This window comes from Salvelinus alpinus, chromosome 10 (assembly GCF_045679555.1).
Source record: "Salvelinus alpinus chromosome 10, SLU_Salpinus.1, whole genome shotgun sequence".
Taxonomy (NCBI): Eukaryota; Metazoa; Chordata; class Actinopteri; order Salmoniformes; family Salmonidae; genus Salvelinus; species Salvelinus alpinus.
In genome coordinates this window covers 3,389,980-3,415,381 of record NC_092095.1, presented here as the reverse complement: position 1 = coordinate 3,415,381, position 25,402 = coordinate 3,389,980, and the positions used below count along the sequence as shown (strand labels likewise).

Genomic DNA, 25,402 nt, shown 5'->3' with positions numbered 1-25,402 from the left:
AAAAATTTCTGAAATCTGAACCCTGTCATGAAAAGTGCTGTAGAAATTGTTCTGTACCACTCAGAGACAAAATTCCAACTTCTATAGAAACTAGAAGGTGTTTTCTATCCAATAATAACAATAATATGCATATTGTACGATCAAGAATTTAGCACGAGGCAGTTTAATTTGGAGACCCAAATATGCTAATGCGGAACAGCACCCCCTATAGTTGCAAGAAGTTAAGCATATCCCAGTTTAGGTCACCTAACAGAACAAACTCTGAAGCTAGATGGGGAGCGATCAATTCACAGATGGTGTCCAGGGCACAGCTGGGAGCTGAGGGGGGTCGGTAGCAGGCGGCAACAGTGAGAGACTTATTTCTGGAGAGATTAATTTTTAAAATTAGAAGTTCGAACTGTTTGGGCATAGACCTGGAAAGTATGACAGAACTTTGCAGGCTATCTCTGCAGTAGATTGCAACTCCTCCCCCTTTGGCAGTTCTATCTTGACGGAAAGTGTTATAGTTGGGTATGGAAATCTCAGAATTTTTGGTGGCCTTCCTAAGCCAGGATTCAGACACGGCAAGGACATCAGGGTTGGCAGAGTGTGCTAAAGCGGTGAGTAAGACAAACTTAGGGAGGAGGCTTCTGATGTTGACATGCATGAGGCCAAGGCTTTTTCGATCACAGAAGTCAACAAATGAGGGTGCCTGGGGACATGCAGGGCCTGGGTTAACCTCCACATCACCCGAGGAACAGAGGAGTAGTAGGATGAGGGTGTGGCTAAAGGCTATCAAAACTGGTCGCCTAGAGCGTTGGAGACAAGGAATAAAAGGAGCAGATTTATGGCCGTGGTAGAATAGATTCAGGGCATAATGTGCAGACGGGTATGGTGGGGCACGGGTACAGCGGAGGCAAGCCCAGGCACTGGGTGACGATAAGAGAGGTTGTATCTCTGGACATGCTGGTCTCAATGGGTGAGGTCACCGCATGTGTGGGAGGTGGGACAAAGGAGGTATCAGAGGTACGGAGAGTGGAACTACGGGGTCCATTGCAAACCAAAACAATGATAACTATGATAACTAGCCTGAACAACAGTATACAAGGCATATTGATATTTGGCAGAGACATACAGTAAGGCATAAAGTGATTGCAGGTCTTGATTGGGAGAGCTAGCTAAAACAACAGGTGAGATAACAGCAGCTAGTCAGCTAACACAGCAACAGCAGGTAAAAATGGCAACGACTAGGCAGAGCGGGTCGGATTAACTACACACAGAGCCTGAGTTAAAACACAAACAAACAGAATGGAGTACCATGAATTAATGGACAGTCCGGCAGGCATCAGCTATGTAGCCAGGTGATCATAGTGTCCAGGGGGCAGCCGTAGATGGAGCAGGGAAGTCGCCGCTAAGCTAGCACGCGGTGTTTAAAGTTAGTAGCCCGGGGGGGTGAGTCTGCTCAGACGAAGGGGGTCTGCTCAGACGGAGGCCGGTTGAGGGTACAGCGGATGGGGTATTCGTCTGCAGACCAGATGTGGTCGTGTCGACAGAGAATCCAAGCCGGATGGCGAAAGAGAGGTTGTGATTGTAGAATTGTGTTTGCTAACTGATGCTAGCTTCGTAGCAGTGGCACTAGCTGTGCTAGCTGCGTTAGCTGCAGGCTAGCTGTGAGGATCAGAAGTAGTGGCTCAGGGATTACGGCAGGAATCCGGCGTTGTTGTCGAGAGACAGTCCGATGCTGGTAAATTGGTGAGTAATATCCAGGCTAATATCAGGGCTGGTGTCTGTGCCGAAGGTAAAAGCTGCTAGCATCGGTTAAAAATGGCTAAGTAGCTTGTAGCTGGTAGCTTGTAGCTGGTTAGCTACTGGGGGTTCTTGAATGTGTTCCGAAGTTTAAAAAATAATAGCGATTCCGTACCACTTTGGGTGAGGTAGGTTACCGGAAGGTATAATCGAATTAAAAATCGAAAAGAGATAGAAAAAAGTAATAAAATATATACAAGAAGTACAAAAAAATACAAACGTGCCCGGGAGCACTAAACAGACACGTCTACACTGCTACGCCATCTTGGATTATTGAAATTCTCAATTATAGTGGATTTGTCGGTGGTGACAGTGTTTCCTATCTTCAGTGCAGTGGGCAGCTGGGAGGAGATGTTCTTATTTTCCATGGACTTTACAGTGTCCCAGAACTTTTTTGAGTTTGTGTTACAGGAAGCAAATTTCTGCTTGAAAAAGCTAGCCTTGGCTTTTCTAACTGCCTGTGTATACTGGTTTCTAGCTTCCCTGAAAAGTTGCATATCACGGGGGCTGTTCGATGCTAATGCAGAACGCCATAGGATGTTTTTCTGTTGGTTAAGGGCAGTCAGGTCTGGAGAGAACCAAGGGCTATATCTGTTCCTGGTTCTAAATTTCTTGAATGGGGCATGCTTATTTAAGATGGTGAGGAAGGCATTTAAAAAAAATAACCAGGCATTCTCTACTGAAGGGATGAGGTCAATATCCTTCCAGGATAGCCAGGCCAGGTCGTTTAGAAAGGCCTGCTCGCTGAAGTGTTTCAGGGAGCGTTTGACAGTGATGAGTGGAGGTCGTTTGACCGCTGACCCATTACAGATGCAGGCAATAAGGCAGTGATCGCTGAGATCTTGGTTGAAAACAGCAGAGGTGTATTTAGAGGGCAAGTTCGTTAGGATGATATCGATGAGGGTGCCCGTGTTTACAGCTTTGGGGTGGTACCTGGTAGGTTAATTGATAATTTGTGTGAAATTGAGGGCATCAAGCTTAGAATGTAGGATGGCTGGGGTGTTAAGCATGTTCCAGTTTAGGTCGCCTAGCAGCACGAGCTCTGAAGATAGATGGGGGGCAATCAGTTCACATATGGTGTCCAGAGCACAGCTGGGGGCAGAGGGTGGTCTATAGCAGGCGGCAACGGTGAGAGACTAGTTTTTAGAGAGGTGGATTTTTAAAAGTAGAAGTTAAAATTGTTTGGGAACAGACCTGGATAGTAGGACAGAACTCTGCAGGCTATCTTTGCAGTAGATTGCAACACCGCCCCCTTTGGCCGTTCTATCTTGTCTGAAAATGTTGTAGTTAGGGATGAAATTTTTAGATTTGTTGGTGGTCTTCCTAAGCTAGGATTCAGACACGGCTAAAACATCCGGGTTGGCAGAGTGTGCTAAAGCAGTGAATAAAACCAAATTAGGGAGAAGGCTTCTAATGTTAACATGCATGAAACCAAGGCTATTACGGTTACAGAAGTCATCAAAAGAGAGCGCCTGGGGAATAGGAGTGGAGCTAGGCACTGCAGGGCCTGGATTCACCTCTACATCACCAGAGGAACAGAGGAGGAGTAGGATAAGGGTACGGCTAAAAGCTATGAGAATTGGTCGTCTAGAACGTCTAGAACAGAGTAAAAGAACGTTTCTGGGGGCGATAAAAGAGCTTCAAGGAATAATGTACAGACAAAGGTATGGTAGGATGTGAATACAATGGAGGTAAACCTAGGTATTGAGTGATGATGAGAGAGATATTGTCTCTAGAAACATCATTGAAACCAGGTGATGTCATCACATGTGTGGGTGGTGGAACTGAAAGGTTGGATAAGGTATAGTGAGCAGGGCTAGAGGCTCTACAGTGAAATAAACCAATAAACACTAACCAGAACAGCAGTGGACAAGGCATATTGACATTAAGGAGAGGCATGCTTAGCCGAGTGATCAATAAGGGTCCAGTGAGTAGAGGTTGGTTGGGGTCACGGCGATTCAGACAGCTAGCCGGGCTATCGGTAGCAAGCTAGCATAGGATGGAGGTCTGTTTTTAGCCACCTCGTACGTTTCCGTCGGTAGATTAGTGGGGTTCCGTGTGGTAGAGGGGATCAATCCAATTGGCAAAATAGATATAGTTATAGTGACCCAAGGAAAAAAAAAAAATTGTCCGATAGACTTATTCAGATAGCAGCCGATAAGACAGTTAACGATTAGCGGGCCCCAGATGAGCGTTCAGGTAACGTCGCGACGGAGGTGCCAGTTGGATAACTCCCTCGGGCAGATATAGTCGGTAGTCAGTCGTGAAGGCCCGGTGGGGCTCCGCATTGGCAGTAAAACGGGTCCGGATAGGTGATTGTAGCCCAGGAGTGGCTGATGGAACTCTTCAGCTGGCTAGCTCCGGAATAATTGATGTTTGCTCCGGGATCGACGTAAGCCAATAGTCACACAGGTAGCAGCTAGCTAGCTGCAAAATCAACGTGTAAATGTCCAGAGCTTGCGGTTGAAATCCGGGGACATGGAGAAAAATAGGTCCGGTATGTTCGGTCTGAGTCGCGTTGTACAAAAGTGGCGATAGATTATCGAGCCAAAGGAATAGCTGATGACCACAAAACGTGGTCAGCTGAAATACCAATGTCAGCCAGTAAACTGGGTAGCTTCAGGTTAGCTTCAGGTTAGCTTCAGGTTAGCTTCAGGTTAGCTTCAGGTTAGCTTCAGGTTAGCTGCAGGTTAGCTGCAGGTTAGCTGCAGGTTAGCTGCAGGTTAGCTGCAGGTTAGCTTCAGGCTAGCTTCTGGCTAGCTTCTATTGTGGATTTTCAGATTTGAGGTAAATAATACTTTTTTTTTTGTAATTGGTGAGGCCGGTTGCAGGAAAGTGCTTTGAAGTTGAGTTTTTGGAAAATAAAATATATAAAAGATATGCGAAGAAAGGTGTAAATATATATATATACGGGACACGACAAGATGAGGACAAAAGGACGTCTGTGTGTAGTGAACTTATCCTCTGCAGTAGAGGTAACTCTGGGTCTTCCTTTTCTGTGGCGGTCCTCATGAGAGCCAGTTTCATCATAGCGCTTGATGTTTTGTGACTGTACTTGAAGACATTTTTTGGATTGACTGACCTTCATGTTTTAGTAATGATGGGCTGTCTTTTCTCTTTGCTTATTTTAGCTGTTCTTGCCATAATATGGACTTGTCTTTTACCAAATAGGTCTATCTTCTGTTTACCTCCCCTACCTTGTCACCCCACAACTGATTGGCTCAAAAGTATTAAGAAGGAAAGAAATTCCACAAATGAACTTTTAACACGGCACTCCTGTTAGTTGAAATGCGTTCCCGGTGACTACCTCATGAAGCTGGTTGAGAGAATGCCAAGTGTGCAAAGCTGTCAAGGCAAAAGGTGGCTATTTGAAGAATCTCAAATATATATATATATTTTTTGTTTAAATCGTTTTTCATTGCTACATGATTCCATATGTGTTATTTCATAGTTTTGATGTCTTCACTATTATTCTTACAATGTGAAAAATCGTACAAATAAAGAAAAACCCTTGAATGCGTAGGTGTCAACTTTTAACTGCTACTGTATGTACATATAACTAGGAATACATGTGTAGATGTAATGAGACAAAATACTCAGTGCAAAAGGGGGCCAATGAAGATGGCTAAATAGCTAACTATTTAGCAGTCTTATGGCATGAGGGTAGAAGGTGTTCATGGTCCTGTTGGTTCCAGATTTAGTGCATCGCTGTCGCTTGCCGTGCGTTGACAGAAAGAGTCTGACTCGGGTGGCTGGAGTCTTGGACAATTTTTAGAGCCTTCTTTTGAGGTCCTGGATGGCAGTGAGCTCAGCCCCGGTGATGTACTGGGCCGCACACACTAGGCTTGGGTGGTATACTCTATACCAGGGTATTTGGGAAAAAGCCACGGGATGGTTTTTCAATACCGTTAAATTTAATGTTATATCTAAGAAATAGTTTTGTAGCTACATTTTAAGAAAATACCTGAGGTCAAGTTGTGCAACAAATAACACTGCCAGGTCACTGACGACCTCCCTATAGTCTGTCGTGTCGTCAGCAACCTTAATGATGATATTGGAGGTGTGCCCGGCCATACAGTCGTGGAAGAACAGGGAGTACAAGAAGGGACTAAGCACGCATCCCTGAGGGGCCCCCGTGTTGAGGGTCCGCGTGTTGTTGCCTACCCTCACCACCTGGGGGTGGCCTGTCAGGAAGTCCAGGATCCAGTTGCAGAGGGAGGTGTTCAGTCTCAGGTTCCTAAGTTTAGTGATGAGCTTGGAGGGCAATATGCTGTTGAACGCTAAGCTTTAGTCAATGAATATCGTTCTCATGTAGATGTTCCTTTTGTGCAGGTGGGAATGGGCAGTGTGGAGTGCAGTAGAGATCGCATCATCTGTGGATCTTTTGGGGTGGTATGCAAATTGGAGTGGGTCTAGGGTTTCTGGGATTATGGTGTTAGCCATGACCAGTCTTTCAAAGCATTTCATGGCTACAGATGTGAGTGCTACGGGGCGGTTAGTCATTTAGACAGGTTACCTTGGTGTTCTTGGGCACAAGGACGATGGTGTTCTCCTTGAGGTATTACAGGCTCGGTCAGGGAGAAGTTGAAAATGTCAGTGAAGACACTTGCCAGCTAGTCAGCGCGTGCTCTGAGTACGTGTCCTGGTAATCGGTCTGGCCTTGTGAATGATAACATGTTTAAAGATCTTTCTTACATTGGCTACGAGATCGCACAGTCGCCCGGAACAGCTGGTGCTGTCATGCATGGTTCAGTGTTGCTTGCCTCGACGCAAGCATAGTAGTCATTTATCTCGTCTGGTTGACCTGCGTCACTGGACAGCTTGTGGCTGGGTTTCCCTTTGTAATCCATGATAATTTGCAAGCCCTGTCACAGGAGGTCGTAGCGGGACTTCTTGTAAGTGTCCGGATTAGTGTCCCGCTCAGTGAGGATGTTGCCTGTAATCCATGGCTTCTGGTTAGGATATGTACGTACGGTCACTGTGGGGACCACGTCTTCGATGCACTTAACTGGTTGACTGGTGTCGTAAACTCCTCAATGTTATCGGATGAATCGCTGAACATATTCCAGTCTGTACTAGCAAAACAGTCCTGTATCTTAGCATCCACTTCATTGGACCACTTCCTTATTGAGCGAGTCACTTGCACTTCCCGTTTGAGTTTTTGCTTGTAAGCAGGAATCGGGAGGATAGTTATTGTCCGATTTTCCAAAGGGAGGGCGAGGGAGAGTCTTGTATGCGTTTCTGTGTGTGGAGTAAAGGTGATTGAGTTTTGTTGCACAGGTGACATCCTGGTAATTATGAGTTAAAACGGATTTGTTTCCCTGCATTAAAATCACAGGTCACCGCCTCAGGATTTGCATGTTGTTAGGTTATGGCCTTATACAGCTCGTTGAGTGCGGTCTGGTGGTAAATACAGCTATGTATGTTCTGCAGCTTGTCATGAGGTATTCTTACTCTGGTGAGGAAAAACTTGAGACTTTCTAAACATTAGAGATCATGCTCCAGCTGCTATTAAAGGAAAATTCCACCCATGAATTATCTTTTGGTATTTGTTTCATTAGTCCATTGTTGACATAGTTCCAAAATGTTTTGCTTGAAAGTAATCAGGTTTTCAAGATATTTAACTTTCAAAATACAGAAATCATCACCGTACGATGTATTTTGCATTCTATGATGCAAAATGCATCAAATGATTGTGCATCAAAAGAGTTTTTGCGTGGTGTTTTCCTTTAACAAAGAGACACACCCCTCCTCCCTTAGTCTTACCAGAGGCTACCGTCTGGTCGAGACGATGCGTGTAAAAACTAGAAAGATGTATATTGTCCTTGTTCACGCACGACTCCGAGAAACAGAATACTACAGTTCTTCAGGTCCCGTTGATGGGATAGCCTCGAGCGGAGCTCGTCCAGTTTCTCTAGTGATTGTACGTTTGCCAGTCGAAAGAAGGATAGAGGCGATTTATTTGTTCACCAACGTAGTCTCGCCAGGATCATTTGCCTCTTGCGCAATCGCTTCATCGTTCGAGTCCCGGGGATTAGGGAGTAAGCAGAACGCCTGGTCCGGAGTAAGCAGAACGCCCAGAGCTGACGACTCGTTGAAGTAGAAATTGTCATCCAAATTGATGTTTGTGATTGCAGTGCTAATGTCCAAAAGCTGTTTTCGGTCATATATATATATATATATATATATATATATATATATATATATATATATATATATATATATATATATATATATATATATATATATATATATATATATATATATATATATATATATATATAATTTTTTTTGTTTTTTTTTTGTTTCATGGGACCAACACTTGCACAATATGGCAGAGCCTAATCAAACCACAGAATGAACATTGTTGCAAGCAGCTGGCAAATTTCACAAGTTCTTTCAGCTGATAAGGAAATGTGCTTGGGTCAACTACGTTCGGTTACATTCTGCTATTGTTTACAAGTGACACCCTATCGGCGCTGGAAATATTGGGTAAGCAACATTTTCCTATGGATACCCGATCTCAACCTCCTACCGTCAAAAGGACCAACAGCACGGACAACCTGTAAAGGAAGTGTAAATATGATTCTTTTCAACATTCTGGCTTGCAGAGACTTGCATATTTTTTTTTTTTAGCCAGACTTCTGGCTGAATCTGCATGGGGTAACCAGTGATCAGGTTGTCATACATTGATTATACTAATGTTAACCATCGTCATAAATACTAGTAGATGAAAACTGCTTACTATGTTGATGTTCTTCTGTTCTGTCAGCACATCAACCACGAAGGGATATGTCGAACTGGACATTGATGACTCCAGTACTTGGTTCAAAGACTTGGGTAAGAAATATACTCTCTTTAATATTCATCCTCTCACATGTTGTCAATGGAAACTAAGATTCCTGACCAAAGTCACGTATAAAGGAGGTGGAGATGGGGGCTCCCGAGTGGCGCAGCGGTCTAAGGCACTGCATGTCTGTGCTAGAGGTGTCACTACAGACCCTGGTTCGAGATTGGGCTGTATCACAACTGACCGTGATCGGCAGTCCCATAGGGCGGCGCACAATTGGCTCGGCGTCGTCCGGGTTAGAGGAGGGTTTGGCCGGGGTAGGCCATCATTGTAAATAAGAATTTGTTCTTAATAACTGACTTGCCTCGTTAAATAGAGAAATGAATATACAGTTGATGTCGGAAGTTTACATCACCTTAGCCAAATACATTTAAACTCAGTTTTTCACAATTCCTAACATTTAATCTTAAAAATTCCCTGTCTTAGATCAGTTAGGATCACCACTTTATTTTAAGAATGTGAAATGTCAGAATAATAGTAGTGTGATTTCAGCTTTTATTTCTTTCATCACATTCCCAGTGGGTCAGGAGTTTACATACACTCAATTAGTATTTGGTAGCATGGCCTTTTAAATTGTTTAACTTGGGTCAAACGTTTCGGGTAGCCTTCCACAATCGTCCCAAAATAAATTGGGTGAATTTTGGCCCATTAATGACAGAGCTTGTTTAACTGAGTCAGGTTGGTAGGCCTCCTTGCTCGTGCACGCTTTTTCAGTTCTGCCCACACATTTTCTATAGGATTGAGGTCAGGGCTTTGTGATGGCCACTCCAATACCTTGACTTTGTTGTCCTTAAGCCATTTTGCCACAACTTTGGAACTATGCTTGGGTCATTGTCCATTTGGAAGACCCATTTGCGACCAAGCTTTAACTTCCTGACTTATGTCTTGAGATGTTGCTTCAATATATCCACCTAATTTTCCAGCCTCATGATGCCATCTATTTTGTGAAGTGCACCAGTCCCTCCTGCAGCAAAGCACCCCCACAACATGATGCTGCCACCCCCGTGCTTCACGTTTGGTATGGTGTTCTTCAGCTTGCAGGCATCCCCCTTTTTCCTCAACATAACATTCGATCTTTGTCCACATGTGCAGTTGCAAACCATAGTCTGTCTTTTTTATCGCAGTTTTGGAGCAATGGCTTCTTCCTTGCTGAGCGTTCTTTCAGGTTATGTCGATATGAGGACTCGTTTTTACTGTGGATATAGATATACATTGTATTGTACATTACTATATTGTATTTACAGTGGGGAGAACAAGTATTTGATACACTGCCGATTTTGCAGGTTTTCCTACTTACAAAGCATGTAGAGGTCTGTAATTTTTATCATAGGTACACTTCAACTGTGAGAGACGGAATCTAAAACAAAAATCCAGAAAATCACATTGTATGATTTTTAAGTAATTAATTTGCATTTTATTGCATGACATAAGTATTTGATACATCAGAAAAGCAGAACTTAATATTTGGTACAGAAACCTTTGTTTGCAATTACAGAGATCATACGTTTCCTGTAGTTCTTGACCAGGTTTGCACACACTGCAGCAGGAATTACAGACCTCTACATGCTTTGTAAGTAGAAAAACCTGCAAAATCGGCAGTGTATCAAATACTTGTTCTCCCCACTGTAGATAGATACTTTTGTACCTGTTTCCTCCAGCATCTTCACAAGGTCCTTTGCTGTTGTTCTGGGATTGATTTGCACTTTTCACACCAAAGTACGTTCATCTCTAGGAGACAGAACTCGTCTCCTTCCTGAGCGGTATGACGGCTGCATGGTCCCATGGTGTTTATACTATTATTTGTACAGATGAACGTGGTACCTTCATGCGTTTGGAAATTGCTCCTAAGGATGAACCAGACTTGTGGAGGTCTACAATTTTTTTTTGTCTGAGGTCTTGGCTGATTTCTTTAGATTTTGCCATGATGTCAAGCAAAGAGGCACTGAGTTTGAAGGTAGGCCTTGAAATACATCCACAGGTACACCTCCAATTGACTTAAATGATGTCAATTAGCCTATCAGACGCTTCTAAAGCCATGACATAATTTTCTGGAATTTTCCAAGCTGTTTAAAGGCACAGTCAACTTAGTGTATGTAAACTTCTGACCCACTGGAATTGTAATACAGTGAATTATAAGTGAAATAATCTCTGTAAACAATTGTTGTAAAAATTACTTGTCATGCACGAAGTAGATGTCCTAACTGATGTGCTATAACTAGTTTGTTAACAAGACATTGGTGGAGTGGTTGAACAACGAGTTTTAATGACTCCAACCTAAGTGTATGTAAACTTCAGACTTCAACTGTATGTATTATGTTGGTAGGCTTTTCCCAGTGTTCGACTTGCTCTTCGGAACCCAAGGGGCATGCAGCACTTATGTGAAGCTAGCCACAATAACGTTGACATTTATTGTCATGAGTCTTGTCCTGTATACGGACGGCACTGAACAATTTCCCAGCTGCAAAGTCAAAATTGGCTGTATTGTAAAAAGTCATGAAAACATTTAGGGTTAGGCGTTAAGGTTAGCCGTGTGGTTAAGGTTAGGTTTAAAATCAGATTTCATGCATTTGTGGCTGTGCCAGCTAGTTACCACCTCCAGATCAATGTTCATTACAAAAAACGCTATTTCAGGACTGAAACCACTGTGGAATTAGCCACATTAACTTACCCGTACAATGTGTAATGAAAATTAATATTGCAATGTACAGCCACATTAGTGGAATTTGCGATTCGCATTAAAAATAAGTTCCTAATTGAAAGTGATGCAAACGGATACAGATAGTGGAATGATGCCATATTTGGAGTAAATAATATACCATTCCAACCTTGTTTTGTATAACTTCAGCACAAGACAACTAGTTCATTTGACCAACAAATGTGTTTAAATCGCTCTGTGGATGTATTAGACTTAATATTTTTGGGGGGAGGGGCATACTTATATTTCACTGTACAGCCTTACCCCAGATCCATAGGTATCAGCCAACTCAGTAACACCTACAGATTACAACTGTGTAGAGTTTCTACGCAAATATCTTTTTGGGCGACCCAACCAAATTCACATAGAAATGTTGGTTATAGATCTGTCATTCTCATTTAAAGCAAGTCTAAGAAGCAGTAGAGCTATTTCTATGTTTCCATTCTTACATTTTGCGTCTTTTACTTTAGGTTTTGTACACCATCTTCAAACAGCTGAAAAAACAATATTTTTGGTTCTGGAAAATACATTTCCTAGCGTCTTAGATGGTTCATTGATTCTCTACACTCGACTTGTTTTGTCACATGAACTGAAATTTGGTGTAGTGGCGGAGCGATTTCTGCATAGTACATCATATTCTGCGTAGTACATCAGTAATTTCCATGTGTTTCCAAAATGGTATCGCAAGCGAAGCGTGTTAACGTTTAGACGGAGCAATTTGGGAGTGTCAGGCATTTCCCCCGGACGGAAGATGTGGAATGACAGCAATGCAATTGGAGTCATAATGGCATGTGTTAGACTTGGTGGAATGACCCATTAGGGATGGGCATGGTTAATTGAATATCCGGATATCCAAACAGATGTTATTATTCATACACTTGTAAGAGTATTCAGAAAGCTTTTTCATTAAGGCACTGCATCGCAGTGCTAGCTGTGCCACTAGTGATTCTGGGTTCCAGTCCAGGCTCTGTCGCAGCCGGCCGTGACCGGGAGACCCATGTGGCGGCCCACAATTAGCCCAGCGTCGTTCGGGTTGAGGGTTTGGCTTGCAGGGATGTCCTTGTCCCATCGCGCACTAGTGACTCCTGTGGCGGGCTGGGCGCAGTGCACGCTGACACGGTTGTGTCACGAGAATTATGTTCTCAGTGTTCATAGCCCAATTAAACTACTCAGTCTGCAACCCAGAATGTGTAAGATACTGGTTGAATGAAACAGACGGAGGCCCAGCTACGATCGTCAGAAAGTTTATTTACGAGAACGCTAGTCCGTTGTACAAAACCATTCATTTTATACTGGCTCCTTACTTACATTCACACACTGACATTAGGTATCCTACGCACATACATACACACACAAACAGTAGGTATCCTACGCACATACTGTCCTACTACCCAGCCGACAAAGATTAGGGAGCCGGCCGTGAGAATCACTCTCCGTCCTCCCTCAAGATGGGGAGACCTTGTCGTTGTATCATTTCGAGGTGACAGTGAAGACCTCAAACTGTGAAACAACACATGGAATCATGTAGTAACCAAAAAAGTGTTAAACAAATCAAAAGCACCCCCCACACCATAACACCTCGTCCTTCTCCATGCTTTACGGTGATAAATACACATGTGGAGATCACCCGTTCTCAAAAAACATGGCGTTAGGAACCAAAAATCGCCAATTTGGACTCCAGACCAAAGGACAGATTTCCACCGGTCTATGTCCATTGCTCGTGTTTCTTGGCCCAAGCAAGTCTCTTCTTCTTATTGGTGTCCTTTAGTAGTGTTTTTTGTTGTTGCAGCAATTCAACCATGAAGGCCTGATTCACACAGTCTCATCTGAACAGTTGATGTTGAGATGTTTGTTACTTGAACTCTGAAGAATTTATTTGGGCTGCAATTTCTGTGGCTGGTAACTCCTAATGAACTTGTCCTCTGCAGCAGAGGTAACTCTGTCTTCCTTTCCTGTGGTGGTTCTCATGAGAGCCAGTTTCATCATAGCGATTGATGGTTTTTGCAAATGAACTTTCAATGTTCTTGACATTTTCCGTATTGACTGACCTTCATGTCTTAAAGTAATGATGGTCTGTCGTTTCTCTTTGCTTATTTGAGCTGTTCTTGCCATAATATGGACTTGGTCTTTTACCAAATAGGGCCATCTTCTGTATACCCCCTTACCTTGTCACAAGACAACTGATTGGCTCGAACACACAAGGGTCTGAACCTTTAAAAAAAAAAATGTTCTCTTAAAATGACATACCAAAATCTGTATGCATATTCTTGCTACCATTTGAAAATAAATACGTTGACGTTTGTGGAAATGTGAAACGAATGTAGGAGAATATAACACATTAGATCTGGTAAAAGACAATACAATGGAAAAAAACATGTTTTAAAAATGTTTTTTATATCATCTTTGAAATGAAAGGCCGTAATGTATTATTCCAGGTTAGGTGCAATTACAATTTTGTGTTTGTGCAAAGTTTTATACTGATCCAATGAACCATTGCATTTCTGTTCAAAATGTTGTATCACGTCTGCCCAAATGTGCCTAATTGGTTTGATACATTTTCATGTTCAAATTGTGCACTCTCCTCAAACAATAGCATGGTATTCTTTCACTGTAATAGCTACTGTAAATTGAACATTGCAGTTAGATTAACAAGAAGTTAAGCTTTCTGCCCATATCAGATATGTCTATGTTCTTGTTTCTTACAACCTCAGGCTAATCACATTAGCCTACGTTAGGTCAACCATAACGCGGGGGGAACACCGCGTAGAGGTTTTTAAGAAGGAAAGAAACATTCCACCAACGAACTTTTAACAAGGCACACCTGTTTATTTAAATGCATTCCAGGTGACGACCTCATGAAGCTGGTTGAGAGAATGCCAAGAGTGTGCAAAGCTGTCGTCAAGGCAAAGTGTGGCTATTTTGAAGAATCTAGAATCTAAAATACATTTTTATTTGTTTAACACTTTTGGTTACTACATGAGTTATTTCATAGTTTTGATGTCTTCACTATTATTCTCGAATGTAGAAAATAGCCAAAATTAAGAAAACCCCTTGAATGAGTCAGTGTTCTAAAACTTTTGACCGGTAGTGTATAACTTACTTAGTGTGTGTGTTTAAAAAAATAAATAATAATAATTCTTGGAATTTAATATCTTACACTACATGACCAAAAGTATGTGGACACCTGCTCGTCAAACATCTTATGCCAAAATCATGGGCAATAATATGGACAAAACATTTCTGTGCTTCCAACTTTGTGCCAACAGTTTTGGGAAGACCCTTTCCTGTTTCAGCATTACAATGCCCCCGTGCACAAAGCGAGATCATACAGAAATGGTTTGTTGAGATCGGTGTGGAAGAACTTGCCTGGCCTGCACAGAGCCCTGACCTCAACCCCATCGAACACCTCCGTGATGAATTTGTGACGTCGACTGCGAACCAGGTCTAATCGCCCAACATCAGTGCCCGACCACACTAATGCTCTTGTGGCTGAATGGAAGCAAGTCCCTGCAGCAATGTTCCATCATCTAGTGGAAAGCCTTCCCAGAAGAGTGGAGGCTGTTATAGCAGCAATGTTCCTACATCTGGTGGAAAGCCTTCCCAGAAGAGTGGAGGCTGTTATAGCAGCAATGTTCCTACATCTAGAGGAAAGCCTTCCCAGAAGAGTGGAGGCTGTTACAGCAGCAGAGGGAGGACCAACTCCATATTAATGCCCACAAACCTTTGGACATGTAGTGTATGTTTAATCCTTTATCATGGTTGATGTCTTGATGGATTTGTCCAAAATTCTGTCCTTGCATTTATGGCAGTGTAGGTTGTCTTTATATCCAGGAATTGTGTACAGATCCATGCGACATTGGGCTGTGCATTATCATTAGAGGTTGACCGATTAATCGGAATGGCCGATAATTTTCAAGTTTTCATAACAATCTGTAATCGGCATTTTTGGACACCGATCATGGTCGATTACATTGCACTCAACGAGGAGACTGCGTTGCAGGCTGACTACCTGTTATGCGAGTGCAGCAAGGAGCCACGGTAAGATGCTAGCGAGCATTAAACATATCTTATAAAAACAATCAATCTTAACAATATTACTAGTTAACTACACGGTTGATGATATTACTGGTTTATCTAGCTTGTCCTGCGTTGCATATAATCGATGCGGATTCAATTTGTCATTGAATCACAGCCTACTTCGCCAAACGGGTGATTTAACAAGCGCATTCGCGAAAATAGCACTGTCGTTGCACCAATGTATACCTAACCATAAACATCAATGCCTTTCTTAAAATCAATACACAGAATATATATTTTTTTTTAACCTGCATATTTAGTTAAAAGAAATTCAGGTTAGCAGGCCATATTAAACTAGGGAAATTGTCACTTCTCTTGCGTTCATTGCACGCAGAGTCAGGGTATATGCAGCAGTTTGGGCCGCCTGGCTCGTTGCGAACTAATTTGCCAGAATTTTACGTAATTATTACATGGATTGCACAACCTTCAATGTTAAAAGCTATATTTAGACTTATGGATGCCACCCGTTAGATAAAATGCGTAACCGTATTTCACTGAAAGAATAAACGTCTTGTTTTCGAAATGATAGTTTCCGGATTTGACCATATTAATGACCTAAGGCTCGTATTTCTCTGTGTTATTATATTATAATTAAGTCTGATTTGATAGAGCAGTCTGACTGAGCGGTGGTAGGCAGCAGGAGGCTCGTAAGCATTCATTCAAACAGCACTTTACTGCATTTTCCAGCAGCTCTTCACAATGCTTCAAGCATTGCGCTGTTTATGACTTCAAGCCTATCAACTCCCGAGATTAGGCTGGCAATACTAAAGTACCTATTAGAACATCCAATAGTCAAAGGTATATGAAATACAAATGGTATAGAGAGAAGTAGTCCTATAATAACTACAACCTAAAACTTCTTACCTGGGAATATTGAAGACTCGTGTTAAAAGGAACCACCAGCTTTCATATGTTCTGAGTAAGGGACTTAAACGTTAGCTTTTTTACATGGCACATATTGCACTTTTACTTTCTTCTCCAACACTTTGTTTTTGCATTATTTAAACCAAATTGAACATGTTTCATAATTTATTTCAGACTAAATAGATTTTATTGATGTATTATATTAAGTAAAAATAAGTGTTCATTGTTCATTCAGTATTGTTGTAATTGTCATTATTACAAATATATATATATAAATAAAAATTTGGCCGATTTTTATTCGGTATCGGCTTTTTTTGGTCCTCCAATAATCGGTATCGGCGTTGAAAAATCAATCGGTCGACCTCTAATCATGCTGAAACATGAGGAGATGGCGGTAGATGAATGGCACCACAATGGGCCTCAGGATCTCATCATGGTATTTCTGTGCATTCAAATTGCTATTGATAAAATGCAATTGTGTTCATTGTCCAAAGCGTATGCATATACCATAACCCCACCGCCACCATGGGGCACTCCGTTCACAACGTTGACGTCAGCAAACCGCTAGCCCACACAACGCCGTACACGCTGTCTGCCATTTGCCCAGTACAGTTAAAGCTGGGATTCATCTGTGAAGAGCACACTTCTCCAGTGTGCCAGTGGCCATCGAACGTGGGCATTTCCCCACTGAAGTCAGTTCAAGACCCTGGTGAGGACGATGAGCACACAGATGAGCTTCCCTGAGACGGTTTCTGACAGTAAATATTCTTTGGTTGTGCAAGCACATGGTTTCTTCAGCTGGCCAGGTGTCTCAAGACGGTCCCGCAGGTGAAGAAGCCGGATGAGAAATGAACATTCAATTATCTGGCAACAGCTCTGGTGGACATTCCTGCAGTCAGCATGCCAATTGACTTAAGACATCTGTGGCATTGTGTGACAAAACTGCACATTTTAGAGTGGCCTTTTATTGTCCCCAGCACACGGTGCGCCTGTCTAATGACCATGCTGTTTAATCAGCTTCTTGATATGCCGCACCTGTCAGGTGGATGGATTATCTTGTCAAAGGAGAAATGCTCACTAACAGATGGCAAAACATTTGTGCACAAAATTTGAGAGAAAAAAGCTTTGTGTGCCTATGGAACATTTCTGGGATCTTTTATTTCAGCTCATGAAACATGTGACCAACACTTTACATGCAGTGGTGTAAAGTACTTAAGTAAAAATACTTGAAAGTACTACTTAAGTAGTTTTTTGGGGTGTCATCTTTTACTTTTACTTCACTACATTCCTAAGGAAAATTATGTACTTTTTTCTACATTTTCCCTGAGACCCAAAAGTACTTGTGACATTTTGACAGGAAAATGGTCCAATTCACACACTTATCAAGAGAACATCCCTGGTCATCCCTACTGCCTCTGATCTGGAGGACTCACTAAACAGAGAACATCCCTGGTCATCCCTACTGCCTCTGATCTGGAGGACTCACTAAACAGAGAACATCCCTGGTCATCCCTACTGCCTCTGATCTGGAGGACTCACTAAACAGAGAACATCCCTGGTCATCCCTACTGCCTCTGATCTGGAGGACTCACTAAACAGAGAACATCCCTGGTCATCCCTACTGCCTCTGATCTGGAGGACTCACTAAACAGAGAACATCCCTGGTCATCCCTACTGCCTCTGATCTGGAGGACTCACTAAACAGAGAACATCCCTGGTCATCCCTACTGCCTCTGATCTGGAGGACTCACTAAACAGAGAACATCCCTGGTCATCCCTACTGCCTCTGATCTGGAGGACTCGCTAAATACATGCCTCCTTTTGTAAGTAATGTCTGAGTGTTGGAGTGTACCCTTGGCTATCCGTCAATAAAGAAATTGAAGATTGTGCCATCTGGTTTGCTTAATGTTTGGAATTATATTTTTACTTTTGATACTTTAGTATATTTTAGCAGTTCCGTTTACGTTTGATTCTTAAGTATATTTAAAACCAAATACTTGTATGTTACTGGGTGGCTTGAGTCATTTTCTATTAAGGTATCTTTACTTTTACTCTAGTATGACTGAGTACTTTTTCCACCACTGTTTACATGTTACGTTTATATTTGTTCCGTATTACTGAAAGTCACCTTGATACCTAAATTGATAATGTCATTAATGTGGTTCTTCAATAATTATGCATAATACTTATTGGATACACGTTTGGTGATTATTTTTCCACATCTGATCCAGGAAGGTATTTTGAACGACAGTCAAGTGATGAACAGCTGTGGTGACAGTACATGCGATGCAATAGCCAACGTGCTGGAAAAGAGGTGTTGACGAGGAATGTCCAGAATATAATATTTTGGTGTCTCATTCGTTACCCCGGTGAAGACCGTTGTGCCTGGACCCATGTTGGATCTAATATCCCAGTTGACCATATGTCGTCTGCTTGATTTACAGTAGAGTCTCATTAGATTTAAGAGAAAGCATCAAGGTAATGAGTTCTTGTTTTTGTGCCTCGGATTGGACACTGAGTCTACTGTGTGCAATTGTGTAGGATAGACTATTGCGCAACTCCCAGCTGATCAAATGGTTACCTGGACTATTTGCATTGTTTTACACTGCTGCTACTCGCTGTTTTATTTTCTATTATCTATGCATAGTCACTCTACCTACATGTACATATTACCTCGACTAGCCTGTACCCCCGCACATTGACTCGGTACCGGTTCCCCCTGTATATTGCCTCCACATTGACTCGGGGCCGGTTCCCCCTGTATATTGCCTCCACATTGACTCGGGGCCGGTTCCCCCTGTATATATCCTCCACATTGACTCAGTACCGGTACCCCCTGTATATATCCTCCACATTGACTCAGTACCGGTACCCCATGTATATAGTCTCGTTATTGTTATTTTATTGTTGCTTCTTTTTTTAAACTTTAGTTTACTTAGTAAATATTTTCTTAACTCTCTTTGTCTTAACTGCATTGTTGGTTAAGGGCTTGTAAGTAAGCATTTCACAGTAAGGTCTACACTGGTTGTATTCAGCATTTCACAGTAAGGTCTACACTGGTTGTATTCAGCATTTCACAGTAAGGTCTACACTGGTTGTATTCAGCATTTCACAGTAAGGTCTACACTGGTTGTATTCAGCATTTCACAGTAAGGTCTACACTGGTTGTATTCAGCATTTCACAGTAAGGTCTACACTGGTTGTATTCAGCATTTCACAGTAAGGTCTACACTGGTTGTATTCAGCATTTCACAGTAAGGTCTACACTGGTTGTATTCAGCATTTCACAGTAAGGTCTACACTGGTTGTATTCAGCATTTCACAGTAAGGTCTACACTGGTTGTATTCAGCGTTTCACAGTAAGGTCTACACTGGTTGTATTCAGCGTTTCACAGTAAGGTCTACACTGGTTGTATTCAGCGTTTCACAGTAAGGTCTACACTGGTTGTATTCAGCGTTTCACAGTAAGGTCTACACTGGTTGTATTCAGCGTTTCACAGTAAGGTCTACACTGGTTGTATTCAGCGTTTCACAGTAAGGTCTACACTGGTTGTATTCAGCGTTTCACAGTAAGGTCTACACTGGTTGTATTCAGCGTTTCACAGTAAGGTCTACACTGGTTGTATTCAGCGTTTCACAGTGAGGTCTACACTGGTTGTATTCAGCGTTTCACAGTGAGGTCTACACTGGTTGTATTCAGCGTTTCACAGTGAGGTCTACACTGGTTGTATTCAGCGTTTCACAGTGAGGTCTACACTGGTTGTATTCAGCGTTTCACAGTGAGGTCTACACTGGTTGTATTCAGCGTTTCACAGTGAGGTCTACACTGGTTGTATTCAGCGTTTCACAGTGAGGTCTACACTGGTTGTATTCAGCGTTTCACAGTGAGGTCTACACTGGTTGTATTCAGCGTTTCACAGTGAGGTCTACACTGGTTGTATTCAGCGTTTCACAGTGAGGTCTACACTGGTTGTATTCAGCGTTTCACAGTGAGGTCTACACTGGTTGTATTCAGCGTTTCACAGTGAGGTCTACACTGGTTGTATTCAGCGTTTCACAGTGAGGTCTACACTGGTTGTATTCAGCGTTTCACAGTGAGGTCTACACTGGTTGTATTCAGCGTTTCACAGTGAGGTCTACACTGGTTGTATTCAGCGTTTCACAGTGAGGTCTACACTGGTTGTATTCAGCGTTTCACAGTGAGGTCTACACTGGTTGTATTCAGCGTTTCACAGTGAGGTCTACACTGGTTGTATTCAGCGTTTCACAGTGAGGTCTACACTGGTTGTATTCAGCGTTTCACAGTGAGGTCTACACTGGTTGTATTCAGCGTTTCACAGTGAGGTCTACACTGGTTGTATTCAGCGTTTCACAGTGAGGTCTACACTGGTTGTATTCAGCGTTTCACAGTGAGGTCTACACTGGTTGTATTCAGCGTTTCACAGTGAGGTCTACACTGGTTGTATTCAGCGTTTCACAGTGAGGTCTACACTGGTTGTATTCAGCGTTTCACAGTGAGGTCTACACTGGTTGTATTCAGCGTTTCACAGTGAGGTCTACACTGGTTGTATTCAGCGTTTCACAGTGAGGTCTACACTGGTTGTATTCAGCGTTTCACAGTGAGGTCTACACTGGTTGTATTCAGCGTTTCACAGTGAGGTCTACACTGGTTGTATTCAGCGTTTCACAGTGAGGTCTACACTGGTTGTATTCAGCGTTTCACAGTGAGGTCTACACTGGTTGTATTCAGCGTTTCACAGTGAGGTCTACACTGGTTGTATTCAGCGTTTCACAGTGAGGTCTACACTGGTTGTATTCAGCGTTTCACAGTGAGGTCTACACTGGTTGTATTCAGCGTTTCACAGTGAGGTCTACACTGGTTGTATTCAGCGTTTCACAGTGAGGTCTACACTGGTTGTTTTCAGCGTTTCACAGTGAGGTCTACACTGGTTGTTTTCAGCGTTTCACAGTGAGGTCTACACTGGTTGTATTCAGCGTTTCACAGTGAGGTCTACACTGGTTGTATTCGGATCATGTGACAAACCATTTAGTAATGTTTATCCCAATGCCACATTTATTTATAGATAGACAAATTTGGGGTCATTAACGTTAGCTGTTTTTCCCCCACAAAATTCAAATCACAGTACAGTTATCACAAAACTACCTCCTAATAGAGCCCCATCGTCATCAGAAAACAAAACATTTAACAAATACCTGCTGTAACAGTAGGAGACATGCATCTTTCAAATTATTTGCCACAGATATAAAGAGCTCCACACATCATCAACTTGGAAAAATGGCAGAGAAAGGCAAGCGACAGCAGGAAAGTCCTGTCTGGCAAATGGCAATACTTTGAGAAGTGAAATGTAAACTTTGAAGTGTAATTTGAGGTACAGTAATGGTAGTACAGATGCAATGTGTTGTGAAATCAGAACATTTATTTTAATGTTTTAAAAATTCTATAAACTGCCTTAATTTTGCTGGACCCCAGGAAGAGTAGCTGCTGCCTTGGCAGGAACTAATGGGGATCCATAATAAATACAAATGAAGTGGGATGAACTTGCTGCAGAAGTTTTCCTAAACCTGCTAGGAAAAGTCCATTTTGACTTGACAAAACCCGGGGGACTGAAGTAAGAGTCATTGTCCAACACACAGAACTGAATTGCCCCCTAGCAGTCATACTCAATAGGGCTGGAAAACCGACAAATTATGTTTTAAACGTTAACAAATGTTTTCCATTTGTCACATCCTTAGTTCTATGATGGCAAACATCAGACTTCTCTTTCACTGTGGTTGTTAGAATAGGCTACTGTACTGATATAACACCCTGAAAACAACACTGTTTGCTGTGCTGGCGTTTGGTGGCATTCTGGTTGGTCAGAGTAGAGCAATGTTTTATTTTTTATTTTAACTATTCAAATAGAGAAATGATTTAAAATGCCCATCCCTATGACCCATCATCTATCCTGTATGTTACCTTGTCTTTGGACACCCAATAACTAATGTGACTTAATATGTCCTGCAGATTCTCCCTCTGATGTTGGGGAAGAGCTTCCCCCTCTGTCTCCCCCTCTGACCTTCGCCACTGTAGAGAAGGAGAACAAGACCGCCAATGCTGTAGAGAAGGTGGAAGAGACTGGTAACCCTGTAGAGAAGGTGGAGAAGACTGGTAACCCTGTAGAGAAGGTGGAGAAGACTGGTAACCCTGTAGAGAAGGTGGAGAGAGAACCATCATCAGTTCCAGAGACTGGTGAAGCGGTAAAACACCTCGTACTATTCTGCAATGGAATTAAATGAAATGTCAGAATGCACACTTATGATCTGTTGTTGACACCAGGTGCCCCAAGGAGAAGAGATGCACAAGGAGGGGACCGCAGAGAGCACTTTGCTGGATACTGGTAGGTGATGACTGTTAATAACTGATAGCTAGTGACTGAAATGGCTTGTTACTGTGGCAGTATCTCTGGGCATATGTTAATGCCTCACCAGCCCACCTCTGTATGACATCAGCAAGTCATCTGTAGAAATGTCTTGTCTTGATTGTCGACCCTTTTCCCTGTGTTTTCCTTGGCTGAGGTAGAGAGCCCATTTAAAAAGCACGCTCCCATCAAGACCTCCAGCCCCATAAAGCGGCAGGAGAGGGACGAGGACAAGGACAGAACAGCCTCTCCATTGATCTTGATCTGTGATGATGATGATGACCACGGCCCTGTAAAGCAGCCTATCACTGCCCTGACACCACAGTGCAACGGACAGGCAGCAGATGGGTAAGATGCATCCCAACTCGATACTGATATGGAACGCTTGACAAGGAGTTTGTTGTTTTTAGTCTTGTTGTAGACGTGTTATATTGATTCAAATAGGGGGAAAGTTTGATTCCTCTACGCTTCGCTGATGTTCCTTCTATTCCCCCCCTGGTGTTCCCTCTTCTTCTATACCCCCCTGGTGTTCCCCCTTCTTCTATACCCCCCTGGTGTTCCCCCTTCTTCTATACCCCCCTGGTGTTTCCCCTTCTATAACCCCCCCTGGTGTTTCCCCTTCTATAACCCCCTGGTGTTCCCTCTTCTTCTATAACCCCCTGGTGGTCCCTCTTCTTCTATAACCCCCTGGTGGTCCCTCTTCTTCTATAACCCCCTGGTGGTCCCTCTTCTTCTATAACCCCCTGGTGGTCCCTCTTCTTCTATAACCCCCTGGTGGTCCCTCTTCTTCTATAACCCCCTGGTGGTCCCTCTTCTTCTATAACCCCCTGGTGGTCCCTCTTCTTCTATAACCCCCTGGTGGTCCCTCTTCTTCTATAACCCCCTGGTGGTCCCTCTTCTTCTATAACCCCCTGGTGGTCCCTCTTCTTCTGTACCCCCCCTGGTGGTCCCTCTTCTTCTGTACCCCCCCTGGTGGTCCCTCTTCTTCTGTACCCCCCCTGGTGGTCCCTCTTCTTCTGTACCCCCCTGGTGTTCCCCCTTCTTCTATAACCCCCTGGTGTTCCCCCTTCTTCTATAACCCCCTGGTGTTCCCCCTTCTATAACCCCCTGGTGTTCCCCCTTCTTCTATACCCCCCTGGTGTTCCCTCTTCTTCTATACCCCCCTGGTGTTCCCTCTTCTTCTATACCCCCCTGGTGTTCCCTCTTCTTCTATACCCCCCTGGTGTTCCCTCTTCTTCTATACCCCCCTGGTGTTCCCTCTTCTTCTATACCCCCCTGGTGTTCCCTCTTCTTCTATACCCCCCTGGTGTTCCCTCTTCTTCTATACCCCCCTGGTGTTCCCTCTTCTTCTATACCCCCCTGGTGTTCCCTCTTCTTCTATACCCCCCTGGTGTTCCCTCTTCTTCTATACCCCCCTGGTGTTCCCTCTTCTTCTATACCCCCCTGGTGTTCCCTCTTCTTCTATACCCCCCTGGTGTTCCCTCTTCTTCTATACCCCCCTGGTGTTCCCTCTTCTTCTATACCCCCCCCCCGGTGTTCCCTCTTCTTCTATACCCCCCCCCCCGGTGTTCCCTCTTCTTCTATACCCCCCCCCCCCGGTGTTCCCTCTTCTTCTATACCCCCCCCCCCCCGGTGTTCCCTCTTCTTCTATACCCCCCCCCCCCCCGGTGTTCCCTCTTCTTCTATACCCCCCCCCCCCCCGGTGTTCCCTCTTCTTCTATACCCCCCCCCCCGGTGTTTCCCCTTCTTCTATACCCCCCCCCCCGGTGTTTCCTCTTCTTCTATAACCCCCTGGTGTTTCCTCTTCTTCTATACCCCCCTGGTGTTCCCTCTTCTTCTTTAACCCCCTGGTGTTCCCTCTTCTTCTATAACCCCCTGGTGTTCCCTCTTCTTCTATACCCCCCTGGTGTTTCCCCTTCTATAACCCCCCGGTGTTCCCTCTTCTTCTATACCCCCCTGGTGTTTCCCCTTCTATAACCCCCCGGTGTTCCCTCTTCTATACCCCCCCCCCCCGGTGTTCCCTCTTCTTCTTTAACCCCCTGGTGTTCCCTCTTCTTCTATAACCCCCCGGTGTTCCCTCTTCTTCTATACCCCCCTGGTGTTTCCCCTTCTATAACCCCCTGGTGTTCCCTCTTCTTCTATAACCCCCTGGTGTTTCCTCTTCTTCTATACCCCCCTGGTGTTTCCCCTTCTTCTATAACCCCCTGGTGTTTCCCCTTCTTCTATAACCCCCTGGTGTTTCCTCTTCTTCTATACCCCCCTGGTTTTTCCTCTTCTTCTATACCCCCCCCCCCGGTGTTCCTTCTTCTTCTATACCCCCCCCTCCCCCGGGTGTTCCCTCTTCTTCTTTAACCCCCTGGTGTTCCCTCTTCTTCTTTAACCCCCTGGTGTTCCCTCTTCTTCTATAACCCCCTGGTGTTCCCTCTTCTTCTATAACCCCCTGGTGTTCCCTCTTTTTCTATAACCCCCTGGTGTTTCCCCTTCTTCTTTAACCCCCTGGTGTTCCCTCTTCTTCTATAACCCCCTGGTGTTCCCTCTTCTTCTATAACCCCCTGGTGTTTCCCCTTCTTCTTTAACCCCCTGGTGTTCCCTCTTCTTCTATAACCCCCTGGTGTTCCCTCTTCTTCTATAACCCCCTGGTGTTTCCCCTTCTTCTATAACCCCCTGGTGGTCCCTGTTCTTCTATAACCCCCTGGTGTTCCCTCTTCTTCT

At 43.6% G+C, this 25,402-nt stretch overlaps 1 protein-coding gene across 8 annotated transcripts in view; it reads left to right on the top strand.

Moving 5' to 3' along the window:
- LOC139531455 (triadin-like) overlaps positions 1 to 25,402 on the top strand; it is a 56,753-nt gene that overhangs the window by 10,472 nt on the left and 20,879 nt on the right. For all 8 annotated transcript variants that reach the window (XR_011666367.1, XM_071327917.1, XM_071327911.1 and 5 more), the window contains exons 3-6: positions 8,558 to 8,625; positions 22,297 to 22,529; positions 22,609 to 22,669; positions 22,852 to 23,038. Coding sequence is in view for 7 of the 8 variants with exons in the window: in XM_071327917.1 (XP_071184018.1) it covers positions 8,558 to 8,625; positions 22,297 to 22,529; positions 22,609 to 22,669; positions 22,852 to 23,038 (549 nt within the window). In the remaining variant the exon portion in view is untranslated. The remainder of the gene's footprint in view (positions 1 to 8,557; positions 8,626 to 22,296; positions 22,530 to 22,608; positions 22,670 to 22,851; positions 23,039 to 25,402) is intronic.